At 37.8% G+C, this 16,294-nt stretch overlaps 1 protein-coding gene across 12 annotated transcripts in view; it reads right to left on the minus strand.

Moving 5' to 3' along the window:
- mtd (TLD domain-containing protein mustard) overlaps positions 1 to 16,294 on the minus strand; it is a 147,895-nt gene that overhangs the window by 74,293 nt on the left and 57,308 nt on the right. For 2 of the 12 annotated variants that reach the window (XM_089078470.1, XM_089078466.1), the window contains exon 1: positions 7,872 to 9,303. The exons of 5 other annotated variants lie outside the window; for them this stretch is intronic. In XM_089078470.1, the coding sequence (XP_088934596.1) occupies positions 7,872 to 8,527 (656 nt within the window). In that variant the 5' untranslated portion in view covers positions 8,528 to 9,303. Of the gene's footprint in view, positions 1 to 7,871; positions 9,304 to 9,895; positions 10,355 to 16,294 lie in introns of those variants that run through there. 5 more of the 12 variants (XM_089078473.1, XM_089078472.1, XM_089078468.1 and 2 more) reach the window with 4 other exon arrangements.

Consider the following 16,294-nt stretch of genomic DNA (forward strand, 5'->3'; position numbering starts at 1 on the left):
CAACTTTTGTCTAGATCATTCTTTTATTATTGCTTCGTTTTCAAGAATTATTATTTCCATTATTTCCATTAAAATGGAACATGTATGTATAATATTACGTCACCGATGCAGAGAGCTCGGAGGAGCTCGTAATAAGATACGAGAGCTCTATTTGGCAGGGGGCTAAATAATAAAAATATTGCAAGCATCGCGACGTGAGATAATATTTGCCGACGGATTTTCTATTTGCGTTTCCTACGTGCTTCTTATTTCATTAAATCGGTCGGCTGTTATCCTATAATAGCGCGTCTGTCGTTCGCGCAAAAATTGCGCCGTCGTTGCCAACGCGCCACGCGTGAAAGAAGCACGCTCCCGCGTGCGAAAATTGCATTTTTTTTTTTTTTCAAGCGACAAAAGCGCCGAAACGAATCGCGCTGTTGTTTCGCGTCGTGTCATCTCTCACGAGGATGCGCCGCGTCGCAACACCGTCCCTGACGGAAAGTCCGCGGCCCGCGTCGTTCGACGTGAGCAAAAATGAGATATATCGCGTAATCTCCCCCTCCCCCCTTTCCCCCCTCCCCTCCCAACGTGCTCTCGCTCATTTCGCCTGTTCCCTCGCTCGTGAGAGAGCTCGTATATTCATTCCCGCCGCCTTACGGCTTTGGCACCCTTTCGGGTGCCGCGAACGTTTCGAATGCGAATGCAACACGTTCAGCCGCCGGCTCGAAACTGGTTTCCGGACCGACGGTTCCGGACTCTCCGCAACCGGTCGACGGTCGAAAGATCCATCAAAACCTCAGGCGGATTAGTGGTTACGCGCGCAGAAGATGAACGCTGGCCGAATGAGCGGCGCGAAAATATCGAGTTGTAAGAGGAAAAAAAAAACGGATGTAAACAATTACCAGCCGTGTTTACCGCGTGTGTTGTTACTTTACGGTTATAAAAATAACCGAGGATCGTGTATTAAATCGATTCAAGGGAAAAAAATATTACACTTTTTGATACTTATACTGCAATTTGTCGGCGAGCTACCGCGTGTGTTGTTACTTTACGGTTATAAAAATAACCGAGGATCGTGTATTAAATCGATTCAAGGGAAAAAAATATTACACTTTTTGATACTTATACTGCAATTTGTCGGCGAGCAATACGTCATATTTCTATTTTCAATGGGTCTTGATATTTCTCTTGACGAATCTGCCTGTTCCAAGATGCGTAAGTCGAGGTTTAAATGCGAGAATGCGAGGCTCTCTCTCTCTCTCTCTCTCTCTCTCTCTCTCTCTCTCTCTCTCTCTCTCTCTCTCTCTCTCTCGCAAAACGATTAAGTGATGCTTAGAAGTGACTTTACTTCCGCGCTCTCGTAACGTTGCGGCGTTCTGACCTGAATTTCCAATTCCATCGAGAAAGATAATTTGCAGTTTTATTAGGTGCGCAAGTAAAACAACCTGGCGATAATCTCGCCTCGCGTAGCTCGATTCTTTCTTCAATACGCGTACTCATAAACTCGACAAATTTATGTGGAAAGTGTTGGAATTGTCCAACTGCTTTATCGCTGCTACTTACGACACGTGCGTTTATTTGCCGTTGAAATGTTCCGGATTTGTAAAATGTTTGTTTTGCAAATAGCACGAAACAAAAAAATTGTTGGAGTTCGGAAAAAAGATCTAATCCGTATTATTACAAGTCAAAGGTGTAAAATTAATAAATTTATTTCTCGCATGAATTTGTTAAGGAAAATTTGGATTTTGAAATCTTAAATTCTAACGAGTATGCTTTAAAGGTAAAGGTTAGAAATTAATTACGCGCAGAGTTCTAGTTAAAAATCAGAAGTTCAATCTTTCTAAAAGATTAAAATATTAATAAATAAAATATTAAAGAAAAATTTTGCCCAATCTTTGTATATATAAAGCGTGTATCGTCTCGTGAAAATTCATTAAATTCACTATTGAGTTATTTTAGTTTTTACTTTTAATACAACGCTACATTTGGTCATTGTAGTTATCAGTTATCTGTCAAAAGCAATTATCAAAACGTATCGATATATATATATATAATATTCGATTCATGTAAGGCATCACGAAACATTTATCGCGGTCGAAATGTAACTTCCGTGTGGAAAGTTTAATTTCCGTTCAAGATATGTTATACGCTTTATAAAGCGTAAATCGCGTATACGCGATTCGCAACGCTATGAATGAAAGAAAAAAAAAAAAAAAAAAAAAAAAAAAAAAAAAAAAAAAAAAAAGGACCAGATAGCCGGAATGAGAGGCCGTGAGTTTAAATCGCCATTGGATGCCTTGTATTTGCTCTGTGCGCCATAAAAGACGTCGGAATGATCAGAAATGGCGGAATCAGAGCGTAACGACGCTGTGTTCCGTCTCAGTTAGTTGCGTCGCACGCATTTTACGCAAGCATCGGCGGATAAGGACACACCTTGCGTGTCTGAAGACGATGGAGTAGTCCCACGGTACGAGACAACTATTTAGGTAGCATTGTCAACTGCTTATATTGGTCAATAAAAAAACATTCACGTTACGCGTTAAAAAATATCAAAAGAGATTAATAGAGAGAGAGAAAGAGAGAGAGAGAGAGAGAGAGAGAGAATATTTTTTTAAATATAAGGAAAATTATGAAATTTTTTAGGCATATCACATTCTTCTGTTTTATTAATTTTATTTTATTTATTTTGTTAGAAAAATTTGGATGTAATTTATTAAAATCTTAAATTCTAATGGGTATGATTTAAGTAAAATTATAAATTAATTATGCGCCGAGTTATAGTTGAGATCAGAATTCTTGTTTTCTAAGAGGTTAAAATATTAATAAAGTATTATTGAAGAAAATTTTTCGCAATTTTAATTTTATATGTACAAAATTAGCGTAAAAATTCATTAAATTTATCATTTTAGTTTTATTTTTAATAGGATTATAGTTCTATATAGATTAAACAAATAGTTCTAATTACTAAAGCACAAAAATTGCTCCAAGATAAACTGAAATGACAGCTTCACGCAGCAGATTTTGTCTCGAGTAAATTCTTTTAATATTCATTGCCACACGCTCATTTCAACAAATTTACAGTTTTATGTGAGTTCTAGAAAAAGTTTTGGCGACAAATTTTTTTTTTTTAATTTTTGTCATCTAAAAAAGGCATATTTACGGCTATACATATAAGCTGGTCGATTTTCAAAACTTGTATTTATCATAAAATATTTATTATAAAAGTATAAATGTGTTTAAACATTTCTAGCAAAAGTTTATTTCTTTTAAATAAATTTTGTTGTCTGAGAGAAATGTATTTTTACATGTTTGTGAAATACTAACCGATTTTTGAGAGTTCTATTTATCATAAAAATTTAGAAATCTAGAATAAAACTGTTAAAAATAAAGTAAAGAATAAAAAGTCGTCTTGTTTCAACAGAAAAAGATTAATGAATTTTCATAATACGTCAGTTTCATATGTAGTTTCTTCAAACAAAAGTTAGCAAGACGCAAATAAATAGTAAAATCTCTTTCTATTGCTCTAAAATAAATAACTTTAAATTTAAAAAGTCTCATTTTTAATATCATAATATTTTAATCATATAACCGTAAAATTCTTATTAATATAAAATATATCTGTTCACATAAAATTACATAAAAATATTATTTACGTTTCTATTGAGAATATCTCAAAATGTCGAAATGAATAAAAAAAAAAGAAAAAAAAAAAAACACATTCTGTCACATATTTGCACAGATTCGAACGAAATGTCACGTATTCTTATTCGGGCTTTTATATTCTCATTCGCGTTCCATCGGAAATAGCGCCGATAGCTTTCAGTGACAATAATCGTCGTCCTAGTTTGCATAACGCGTGGCTAAGGCGCTAAGGCGCAATAAGGTCGCCGGGTAAAATGCACAAGTAACCACCGCGTAAAGATCCAAAGGATGCTAAGGGAAAGGAAGTAATAGCTATGCAAACGCGATTATGCAAAAATCTTTCCTATAAATATGAAACGGGACGTGTCACCCGATAATTTCCGCGCCGGTCGATAAAACGAGACGGTGAAGGAGGCTCGCGAATTATGTAAGGTCGCGGTGTACTTGAATCCAGGTGTAACATCTGCCTTCAAGGCTCCGCACATCGCACATACGCTTTTGTGTACAAATAATTGCTGCACGAATATGCGATGCATCTGCAACGCTTCCGACTGTATATATACACGCGGGTTTCTCGAGAAATAATTTACAGCCGTGTCGTAAAGCTACATCGTCTCGCAAAATAAGACGTCCGATTAAGTTATCTTTATTTACGACGAAGAATGTTTCGGCGGCAAGTCCTGAATTCAAGTACCAAGAGAAAATGAGATCTACATAAAGTCTGCAATTTTTTGTCATTGTTTTGCCAACGTTCCAAAACAAAATGCCTTCGCACTATATATTTATTTATTATATGTAGGTTAAATTAAAATATTACAAGTAAAAAAATTTTCTGGGACCGGTACGACCAGTTCTGAGGTCATTGTCTTTCAGCACACAATTGCATTTTTATTTAAATGTATATCGAGTCGATGCAATTAGTGAAAAGTATTAATGCCCGACATAACTTAACGAAACTCGTACTTGAAAGGAGGGAATTGAGGGGCCGCGAAAAAAAAAAAAAAAAAAAAGACGCCTAATGACACAGGGGGCTATTTTAAGACGTTCGCGACCGGTTTGTGCGAGTCACAAAGAGGCTTGCTTGTATTCCTGTTCCGGATGATCTGTCCTGACGAGTCGAGAAATTTTTCGGAACGCGACACGCTCGAGTTCCATTCGCGCAAGAAATCGGCGCGAAGAAACAGAAACGCGTTCACCGATTGCGTCGTGATTGTCTTTGTCTTTGGCACGAAATATTTTCTAATAGAAATACTCGAAATCCCACCGAAGCAACATATATATTTTTAAATATTTTGAATAGTCTCTTAGCTAATATTTTAATTATTAATGCATTCAACAAGGAAACAATTATGTATTGTCAATAATTTAAATTGTAATATTGAAAATAAAAAGAATTATTATATATATAAAGTGATTGTTATTGTTTATAATTGATTGCTTGTAAATTTGTTGCTTCGAAAAAAAAAAAAAAAATAAGTTTAACAGAACCAACGCACAAAGCGACCAACGAACTTTTCGTAGTTCAAACCGATCTTTTACCGCTAATATTAACTAAATGATAGCGTTGACAACGAGATTCGTAATGAATCGTACAAGATGACATATGACTAAAGTTATCAGCGAGTTACGTTGATTAAATAATGCAAACATCAATATCAGATGATGCTAACAACGCAGACGCGCAATGTTGACATTCTAAGGTATGAGACGATGAAAAACTTAAATCTGAGTAATATTTCCGGTTTTGATATAGAGAAAGAAAATGTTATATATGTTAAAAATCATGTGTGTATAATTTTTTAAAAGAGCAGAATGTTCTACTTCTAGAGTTTAACATTTCCTTAAAAATTTAAATAAATTTTACGGCACAAATATAAATATAAGTCAAAATACAAAAAATTTGGTAACTGCATAGTTTTATTAAATATATTTATTATTTATATATTTATTATTATTATTTATATATTTATTATATCTTAGTAATTTTTTCTAATTAATCAATTACTATGTTCTAATTCAAGATATTGTCTCAGTCAAAAACAGGTAATTTCACTCTTATAAAAATAAAAAAATTAATTAAATCCAAATGAAAAAAAGTTTATTAATTCAAATTAATTTTCTTTTTAAATAATACACTGCACCACTGTTAAAACAATTTATTGGCTTGGTAAATGAAACAAAGTATGTTTCCTGAAATATCTAGTTTTCGAAATTTGCATAACAACAACGAGAATTCAATCATGCAGATATGTAAGTTATGTAATGCAATTGAAATTTAAATTTTTAAAAGATATGTTTAAAAGTTATGTAATGCAATTAAAAGTCTAAACTTTCTACATTCGATTATTCGTTAAGCACGTCCATTGAAATGATCGTCCGGTTCCGCCAGCTTGGATAGATTTTATGGCGAATTGCGAAGGGGGGCAAACCAACACTGATTTTTCGCGATGACTTCCGCGAATAAGTCTTTCGCAGAGAAATCGCGAGATTGCAGTGCAACGTGGGACTTTCATGGAATATTTCCAGGAGAACATTGTTCGCGGAAATATTAAAGTATCGAAAATTCCATTTTCCTCAAAATAAAAAATGTCACGTTACTTCCAGCTGGAATAACGTGAAAACAGGATGACGCCAGAATTTAATCTTCAGAGCTAAATCGATTATCAAATCATCGATAAATTTATTTATTTTTACTTCATATTTAATTTTCTCCTTCTGTGTTATGTTCCCCCGAAATATCCGTTATTTTCAACCGATATTTTTCATTCTAAATCAGGAACGAGCAAGTTTTCTGTTCGGTTTCTTTTAATGAAAAAGAGAAAAAAAAAAGTGTTTTACATAGATAAACTGTATGTTTAAATATTTATCTTTTAAATGTCTTAAATTAAACAATTTCAAGAGTAAAATTCATTACAAGAGTAAAATTCATTTGTTTAAGAAATAAAAAAAAAAAAAGGATTATATAACTCTGCATCTTTCGATTAATATTATTTTTGTTGGAATTTCCAGAATCACGTTTATATGCACGTTTACAGCTTCTGTGTCTGTATGTAAATATCATGACTGCGAATTATCGTTAATTTTGCAAAACATAGTTACCGTTATCGAACGTGTTCGTTATCTGAAATGATAATGCTCTCGGCATAAAAAGTGAAAGATTTCTTCGAGCCAGATTACGACTTCAACATCGTCGAGATCCCAAAATATTTACCTAAACTCGGCACGTGCGTCGATTCGCGACTTTTCTCTCAAAATCGAATCCATAAGTCGGTTTATGTATCGGAGTATACAATGGTAAAAGATTGATAACGATATAATTCGAGATAAAAACAGCTGTCTTCGCGGGATATTTATATCCCACGGAATAGCAATTTAAAATTACTCAACGCAACATTATTATTATTATTATTAAATGCATATTACGATACCTCAAATTCTTCGGCGAGACAAATTAATTGTATTATAAAGATTTAAATGACAAGTGGAAGTTTGTCGAAATCGCGAAAGATAATTTTCATTAAATTATTAAATATTATTGAGATTTAATTAAACCTCCAGATTACATTTTTATCTTAATGATCATTTTCGTCTGTTCGTTGGAGATCAGCCAGAATCATGTAAATATATATATCATTGTAAAAGTTTGCGTGTATTAATATTTGAGATTACCGCACATATGTCAGCCTTTATGGTGTTTCAAAGTATCGCTTACTTATATTTTATTGCGCAATTTTCTTGAACGGCGCGAGACATGTTTTTTTTTTTTTTACGATTTCAGATCGATCGCTTAATGATTATTAATTGTAATTGATGTACGAATAAATCATTCGGAAAGATTAACTGATAACAATTTATTTGCAGACAAATAATTAAGCAGCATAAATATCAAACCGGATTAAACAGACATTAATATTCCCTACATGTCGCAAATTCTTTCTCTCTTTTTGATATATGACGCTGATCAGGGATATATTGTATAGAAATGTAATGTATTTGTGACGTTAATTCGAATTCAAACGACAACTCATTCTTCAGCCTGTATCTCGGTAAGATTTTCTGCTGAAAAATGTGCACGTCTCACTTTCGCTTACCTCGTTAGTCTTTTAAAACCACACTTCATTGGACTCGAGAGACTCAAGAGATTGCTCCAACCGGTACGTGATCCTTCGCAAAACAACAAATACTCACGTTCGCGCGCGCGCGCGCGCGCATGCGCTTGGCGGTCGAGCGCGATAGAATAAATAAAATACCTGGAGACCGAGTCGGGGACGAAAATGTTCCACCAGGACGGCCTCTTCTGCCGAGGGTAACTCTGCGAGTAGAGCCCTTCCGTGCTGCCGGACTGCGAGGGAATGCCGGACACGCCCTTCCGCCTCTTGCGATCCAGCTTGGGCGGCTTCACGAGAGGATTCCAGGACTTTCGGCGTCCTTTCTTGGCCTCCTGAGCCGCGCGGTCGCGGTCCTCGTTTTCCAGCACCTCCTGATTCTCCTCCAGCAGGTCCTCGGACACGTAGAACACCGAGCCCCTCCTGCCGCCATTGCTGTCGCTGCTCCTCCCCTTGTCCTTCGTCTTCTCCTTTGGGCCGCCGTCCTTGACGTCGTTCTTGATGTCCTTGGTGATATCCTTGGCGGCACTGTTCTCCTTCTCCTCGAACACGCTGGCCCTACGAGCCTTTTGGAAGAGGCTGTCCCGCCGAGCCTTCAGGTCCTCCAGGACGCTGTGCCGTCGACTCTTCGTGTCCCGCAGGATCGTCGCGTTCTCGCGCTGCCTCCCGACAGCGCCGAAGATCCTCGCCAGAGACGACTCCTGCTCCATCATCGCCGGGATGGAGTTGGTCGAGGCGTACTTGGTGGTGGTTGTGTGACCGTTCTGCGGCTCGCTGATGTACATCTTGGCCGTTTCCATGCTAGCCAGAGGAATGATCACGTCGTCCCTGTCGACGAGCAGCTCACACTCGGAGATGCGAACTGCGCATCTCAGCGCGAGAAGCGTCGGAAACGTCGAGTTAATATCTTGCAGCGGGGTCACCGAGGTCAGGCCGCCACTTTCAGATTAAGTATTTACTGGTCGAGGAGGCAGTTGTGAAAGACGGCTGGCACTCCGCTTGATATCGCTAACCGCGTTGGATTAACGTTTTTTTTACATCGGCGAGGCTGGCGAAAATGGGATAAGGATGAGACAATCGCGGATGGAACACGTCGACCTCCTTTGCGAAGTCGTTAGTGAAGTCTCCCGGAAAGATCGTTCTGAAGCGATGAAGAAAGCCTATATCGTCCACTGGCCCCACGAGACGAGTCACGAGGAACACGACGATAGTCCCGACGACGTCGACCGATATTATTTATAGCGGACGAGCCGTCGGAGATCGCGGCGTTTACGATCGGATCGACTCGCAGCCTCCACCGAGATTTCAAATATTCGCGAGCGAAGACGTACGGCCGCGATCTTCCCCGTCTATTTGATATTATTACCACCGGCGAAGGTTACGCTGCGGTGTGCGCGAATTCCGAAATGAATTCCGCAAAGAAAAACAGACACTCTCGCGAGACACTTTGACGCTGGACGCCTCCCCCCCCTCCCCCCGACGTGGACCACGCAAGATTCACGCGATTTCTCGTCTTGAAGGGAGCGGAGACTCGATACGGAGGGAGTCGTTATCGATCAGGTCGTCATTTTTTCCACGAAGACACGTGCCTTCGGGATTCTAAGAAAGGATTAATTTTTTTTTTTTTTTTTAAAGAACGAGATGCCAGCTTCAGCGAAGATCCAGACGCGAAGGGTACGAGGCGTTAAAGCGCGATCGACAATATTATTCCACCGGCGCGGCTCGTCGGTGAAAGCGGCCGAACGGTCGACCGCCTTTTCACTCCCGACGCCGACGACGACGCCGTCGACGTGGTCACTCTCGTGAAACGCGTGCTACCACGCGTGCAGGAGTGTGCGTGCGTGCGTGCGTGCGTGCGTGCGTGCGCGCGCGCGCGCGTATGTGCTCCGATCGGAGCGGATACGCCCGTGGAGAGGAGAGCACGTCGGGACGAACCCACGCGAGCGTTGACCCGACGGGAGGAGGACTCGCGAGTTTATTTATATATTTTTCATTCGCTCCTTTACGCGCGCGAGGATTTATTCACGGCTCTTAAACGGCCTGGACGATCGAGTCAACGAGAGTCTCGCTCCGTTTTTCATGGATGCAGGGCCGTGGATTTCTCTACAACTTTCTTTTCTCGACTCGACTCGACAATTCTGGGGGGTTCCTTGGGTGGTTTTCTTTACCTCGATCAGCCCTCGCCAGCCGAAGGCAGCAGGGACGAGACCTCGTTGTCTTCCATCGCGACGCTGGGCGACGAAAACGCTAGGGCGATCTTCCCGCAGACAGGCATAAGATCTTTCCGGAAGACCTTCCCTCGTTGCACCCTTTTCCCCCCTCCCTCTTTCTCTCTCGATTACAAATATTCTCTCCTTCGTTTTTCTCTCTGAATCACACGCGGTCAGGAGAAGCGAGGAAGAGGCCCTCTTCCCCGCGTCCCTCTCTTCCCTACGACTCGCTCTTCGTCGTCGGCCAAACGACACGCGGCAAGCACGCACACGCACGCACGCACGCACGCACGCACGCGATACACGAGGCCGAAAGCGCGCACGGGGCACGACGGGGGAGGGTCGCAGACGAGACTGCGAGCGTGAGATCGACGACCGTCACGTGGATCGGGTATCGCAACGACTAAGCGCGAGCGAACGCGACCGCTTGTATTTATACGCGTGCCGCCTCGCTGGAAGACTGTCTCTCTCTCTCTCTCTCTCTTTCGCGGCGCATCCCCCACCCCGTGCCCGCAACAAACGCGTGCACGTACGAGAGGATACGCGCGCCGAGATCCGGCCGATCCTGATTCTCGTCGTCGGGGACCAGAGGAAACCTGTATTACGATGTAAGCGCGCGTACGTACCACGGCCGCTTGTTTATAGAACCCTTTGATCCGGGCCGGACGAGAAAACGCAAAAACTGCTTTTCCAAAAATATCCATAAAAGCGACGGAGACATTTCGTCGTCTACATACCTTTTTTTTCTTTTTTTAAATTTACTCCTCGAACTCCGTCTCTTTCGGACGAGTTCAATAAGCGTCTGAAGCGCTCGGGGAATCAATACGACATGTTTTTTCGCGGTAAACAGCCTATTTCGGGATTTATATCTTTTTTATGTGAAGGCCGGGGTTAATGTGAGGTTAATTTAAGCGTATTGTTGAATGAACACAATTAAAAATCAAAGCGAGCTTGTCGAGCGATAATTTCGCAGGGTTAAATTTAAAACATACTGCTTCGTGTAATTTGGATTGTTATCACACGTTCTTTAAAAGTATCGATATATCTCGTTAATTTCTGCGTTATATCGCCCCCTAAAGAAAGATGTCAAGAATTTAAACATCTTTCACGAGTTCAATAAACGTTTGAAGTGCTAAAAAATCAATACATATTTTTCGCGATAAGTAGCCTATTTTGAGATTTACATCTTTTTTTATGGTCACAAGTTAATTTAAGCTTAGCTGAACGTGATTAAAAATCAAAGCGAGTTCGTCAAGCAATAACTTTGCATGGATTAAATTTAAAACAAACTTCTTCGTGTAACTTGGACTGCAAATCACACATTTTTTAGAAACATTTGGTAAATTTTTGCGTAATATCATCTACAAAGAAAACTGTCAAGAATTTAAACATCTTTCAATAAGCATTTGAAGTACTAGAAACTCAATACATGTTTTTCGTAATAACCTATTATAATTTCGTAATATAATTTCGTAATAACCTATTTTGAGATTTTTATGATTCTGATTTTTTTATGAAGGCCACAAGTTAATTTAAGCTTAGATGGACGCAATTAAAAATCAGAGCGAGCTCGTCAAGCAATAACTTTGCATGAATTAACTGCTTTAAACTGCTTAAAACAAACTGCTTCGTGTAACTTGGATTGTTATGTAAATCATACATTTTTAAAAAGTTAATTTCCACATCTCACACAGAAAGATGTCAAGAATTTTTCTGCAAAAAATTTAAAAATAAGCACGAGATAAGTACAATTTCAAAGACCGGTTTATAAAAGTGTTTTAAAAGTGCTATTTATTTTGATGCTCACACATAAAATAAGCTTTTTAATAGTTTTAACATGATGACACCTCGTAAATGTGTTGTAATCTTGCAAACGGTTTTAAATTCACACATCGAGGTCTTGAATCGTAAATTTATCTCTTGAGAATGTAATCTATAATCGTGTTAATCAATTTGATAATAGTTCATCTGACAACTGATAAAAAAGATAATAACGATGATCAAACGATAACAAGATACAATCGATCATCCTGTTGAAATTACAGCGCAAGAGATATAATTGATCTTCAAAAAGAAAAAGAATTTAGGCCGATTACATCATTTTCGATATCTCTAATAACGTAACATTTAATATTGCAAATTTGATAAGACTTAGAAGGTAAAGAACTCTCTTCAACTTTATTACTACAAGTATGACAGATAAATAGATAAATACCGAAATAAACATATTTGTTGTAATATTTATACAATAACAATGTGACACGTGCTGCCATCACATGTTAATACAAGTTCCCATTATCTCCAAGGATAAGATTATTACAATTGATAATAACGATAACGATCGCAGAACCTCCGGTGTATCGATGATATAGAAAAGCAAGACGAGTAGATAAACAATATTTCGAAAGAAAGAAAAAAATGTTTAAAGTGAAAAAGGCCGGATAACTGACGTGTCACTTAATTGCTACGACATACTTTGCAACTCGAAAGTACAAAAAATCGTGAAAAAAAAAAAAAAAAATAGGAAAATAGATACCGAGAATCTCGATCGCATCCGGGTATCGAATCACGAATATCTCGATATTTCTAGATATCGCGGCTCGAGTAGCCACTTGAAATTGATTACGCAATTCGCGATATCAGGCGGCCGTTTCACGGACGGCCGCGAGATATTTTTTCCGGCGATCGCCATACATCTTGGTGCCCCGTGTGATCTTGACCCGGTTCTTGGACCGACGAAGAGAATGACCACACCCGCTTGTTTATTCGGGCACTTACTTATTGTTAGATTTATTTGGGGCTGCTACATCCGACGCGAGCTGCAATCAATAATGCTTGCGAATTGTAACTTTTGAAGTGAACACGTCTCGCACTTCTCTTTTCTCTTTGCAGACACACTTTTGAAGTAATTTTCAATTTTAATACTTTATAATTAATATTTTATGTTATTTAAGAAAATTTTTCACTTCAATAGAATTTTAATAATTATAATAATTTGTTGTATTATATTGCTGATTAATATTATATTGCTTTTTAATCCTTTATCATGGGAAAACAGTTAATATAAACAAGGTTTGGTAATTTTTTTCGTAATTATCGCTAGACATCAATGTTGATAAATTTAATGAATTTTACACTCTAGTTACGCTCATGTCGCCATGGCAGCAACACCCTTTTGTTTGCTTTTATCTTGTATTAAATTAAATAGGATAAGAAAGAGAAATTACGGCGTAAAAGTACGGCGAATTTAACAATTCCGCAAATTAACTGTTTTCCATTGCACTAATTAAAAAAAACTTTGACGTAGCTTCTGTTAGATATCACGAAAAATAAACTTTGAGTAAACAACTTTTTCCTTACTAGATTGAATTGTCAATTCTACAGCGGAGAAATACTTTGCAAAGATTCCGTCTCGTGAAACCGAAAATTTTTTCGCTGTACTTCCATTATATATATATATATATATATATATATTTCGAATTTTAATTATGAATTTGAATCCGTTTTCAAGAAAGGTATTTTCAACGGAAGAAAAAAACTTTACGAATCGACTTTCGGGGACTCGCGCATGCGACACCTCAGGAGATGTTTACCAAGCTCAAGACGGACATTACCTTGGGCAAAGAACAAAGATCGACGCAGTTTGACTGTAGAAATTTTCTCAGCGAGCGAGAGGCAAGAAGAGAGAGCACATTCAGCGGGCGGACGACGGGAGGAACTCTAATTGGCTGAATCGAATTAAGAGCTCCGGCCCGGTATTTTCATCGTTGCCAATTTAGTAATTGGATACGCGGCCGAATTAATCAATTGTTTCCACCGTGCTGGACGTCATCCATCCATCCATCCATCCATCCATCCCTACGACTCTCCCCTCCCCCTCGTTAATCGGCGCCTTCGTTAGGAAAATGCGCAGACGCGCGACGGAAATTTCATCTCCGCGAGCGAGAGGCAGAGCGGAAACGTCATGAAAACCGGTGTAAGTGCCCCCTCGTGGCGGCCTTGTAGTTAGACAGCTGATCGCAGAGAGTGACATTCCCACGCCTGACGATCGATCGCCGTTGCGCGCGCGAAAGCGTAACGTAAACTCGCGAGAACTATCGAAAATTATTCCGCCAAACAAATCCGTCATGCAGGCACTTACTACTTTACGAGTAATCTCATGATGCGGTGTCGCATTCTCTCACTACGCATTAGCGTATTACACAATTAATCTTATACGCACATGATTACGAGCACAGTTACGTGTACATAGTATACATAATTAACAACGGTGAGTGTATAATATTAATTGTACGAATTATAGAATTTTACTTAAGCCTTAGGAATAAATCCTAAAAGTTAGTTAAAAATTTATGTTTATCTGAATTCTTTTTAATCCTCACTTTTAAACATTAAAATATCTTTCTTAGAAAAAAAATGAGTAAAACTTCTTAGGACAAGAACTAAAAATTGGATGTGAAACAATGGAAGTGAAAAATTTTCTTAAGATTAAGTAGATTAATTTTAATTAAACTCATATAATTGTGTAATATATCTTATGTTTGTTATAATTATGCAATCACTAAAAGATTTTAGGAATTCTAACAAAGAATACTCGGAATGTTGTTATCTTTGCTAAATGTACTCGTTAAGATGCTACTTGCAAAAAAATGCTTTACCATAGAATTATTTCACTCGTAGAGAGCTGAGCTTCCGAATTAACCGAGTTTATTTTATCAGACGTGTATTTGACATTGGATTGTATCGTAAAACAGGTTTACGACATGACTACCAAAATCATAAACGGGACTCTCTTTTATTTCACGATGTAACGAGAGCAAATTCCCGGCTTTTTATTTATTCCGAAGATAAAAGATTTTCATCGGTATTGATACAAAATCGGTTACAAACATTTTAATCTATATTTTTGATAATTGAATTATGAGACAGAATTTTTTTTTTAAAAAACATTTGCTGATCCACAAATAGCGTATTTCGATTATAAACTGTTGGTGTGTTTAAGAATTAATCATATTCTACATACTGCAAATAAAATATTGATAAATTGAAGTCACATTATGGAGACAATGAATCGAATATAATTTTTCCTTCCTTATCCAAACTTTTCTTGTTTAATTACGAGTCGATGCAATCACCATATCGATCAAGAAACATAAGCAACAGATGTGTCCTTGGTGAAGATTGATATCTGACCGAATTAAAAAGCAATATATAAATCAGGTATGTCAGGATTTCCTGGAAGCAATGGCGTCACGTGCCAATTTCAGTCGATTAGTCACAAAAATAATTTGAGCATCGCGATAAGCCTCTTGTTTTTCATCGCGAAACATTCGCGTTCGTTTATGAATTGGAGCAGTGACTCGAAATGGTAAACTGCGTATTTTTTTACATGACCTATACATTCAATAAACACATCACGATCGACAAAGAAATAAGCCGATAAAGCACAAAACGACGAAGACAAACCATTAACCTCTCCAACCTCGAAGTCTAAATGTAAAAGCATATTTAATTATCGCATCTCGAATAACTCGAATTAAACGTTGTACTTACATTAAAAAAAAAAAAAAAAAAAAAAAAAACATTAAATTTGATATTTATTAAAGAATTTCATCAAATTTAATAAAATATATAGTTATAAATATTTATTTATAAAATTCTTGGCAATTATAAAAATTAAATTATATTACAGATAAAATTGTACAGATTCCCACGTAAAATTATATTATGTTATATATTATAATTTTATACAATTGTATAAACGATATTTATATGATGATATAAGCCATTTTTTCTGAGTTTCGATATATAAAAAAATGATAAATACATATATCTACAAAGCAAGATCGTTATTTTTATCGCAAATAATATATGATTTTTTTCACAATTATATAAAAAAAACAAATATTTTTATCTGAAAAATAATATCAAAAGATTGAAGAGTGCGTTCGGAAAGTAGTGGGAAAATGGGAGGAATGCAAAACGCGTTTTCCGTTACGATTATGCCTGAGCATTAAATGTCAGTCCGACAGTATTATTGGGCAGACCTTCGTGAACTCAAGCTGGATAAAAAAGATCGGCAAAACTCGTAGCGTATCTGCCTGGTGCATCTCGTAAAACGGCGATTTACGATCCGAACGGAATTATAAACTTCCATCTCTAAAATCCGCACGAGCGCGCGCAATCGGATAACGGGACGCTTTTCCAACGGTTTTTGTGAGCTCGTCGAATTTACGAATTTTCGATTGGCGAATATAATTATAATACGAGTATAATCTTTACATTATACCTATCAGATATCCTATATTTCATCGGTGCAAATTCAGATGAAATATTTCCAGAGATCGCGCAGATCGT

The sequence above is a fragment of the Pogonomyrmex barbatus genome, unplaced genomic scaffold, assembly GCF_055798465.1.
Source record: "Pogonomyrmex barbatus isolate J1 unplaced genomic scaffold, ASM5579846v1 scaffold23, whole genome shotgun sequence".
Classification (NCBI taxonomy): Eukaryota; Metazoa; Arthropoda; class Insecta; order Hymenoptera; family Formicidae; genus Pogonomyrmex; species Pogonomyrmex barbatus.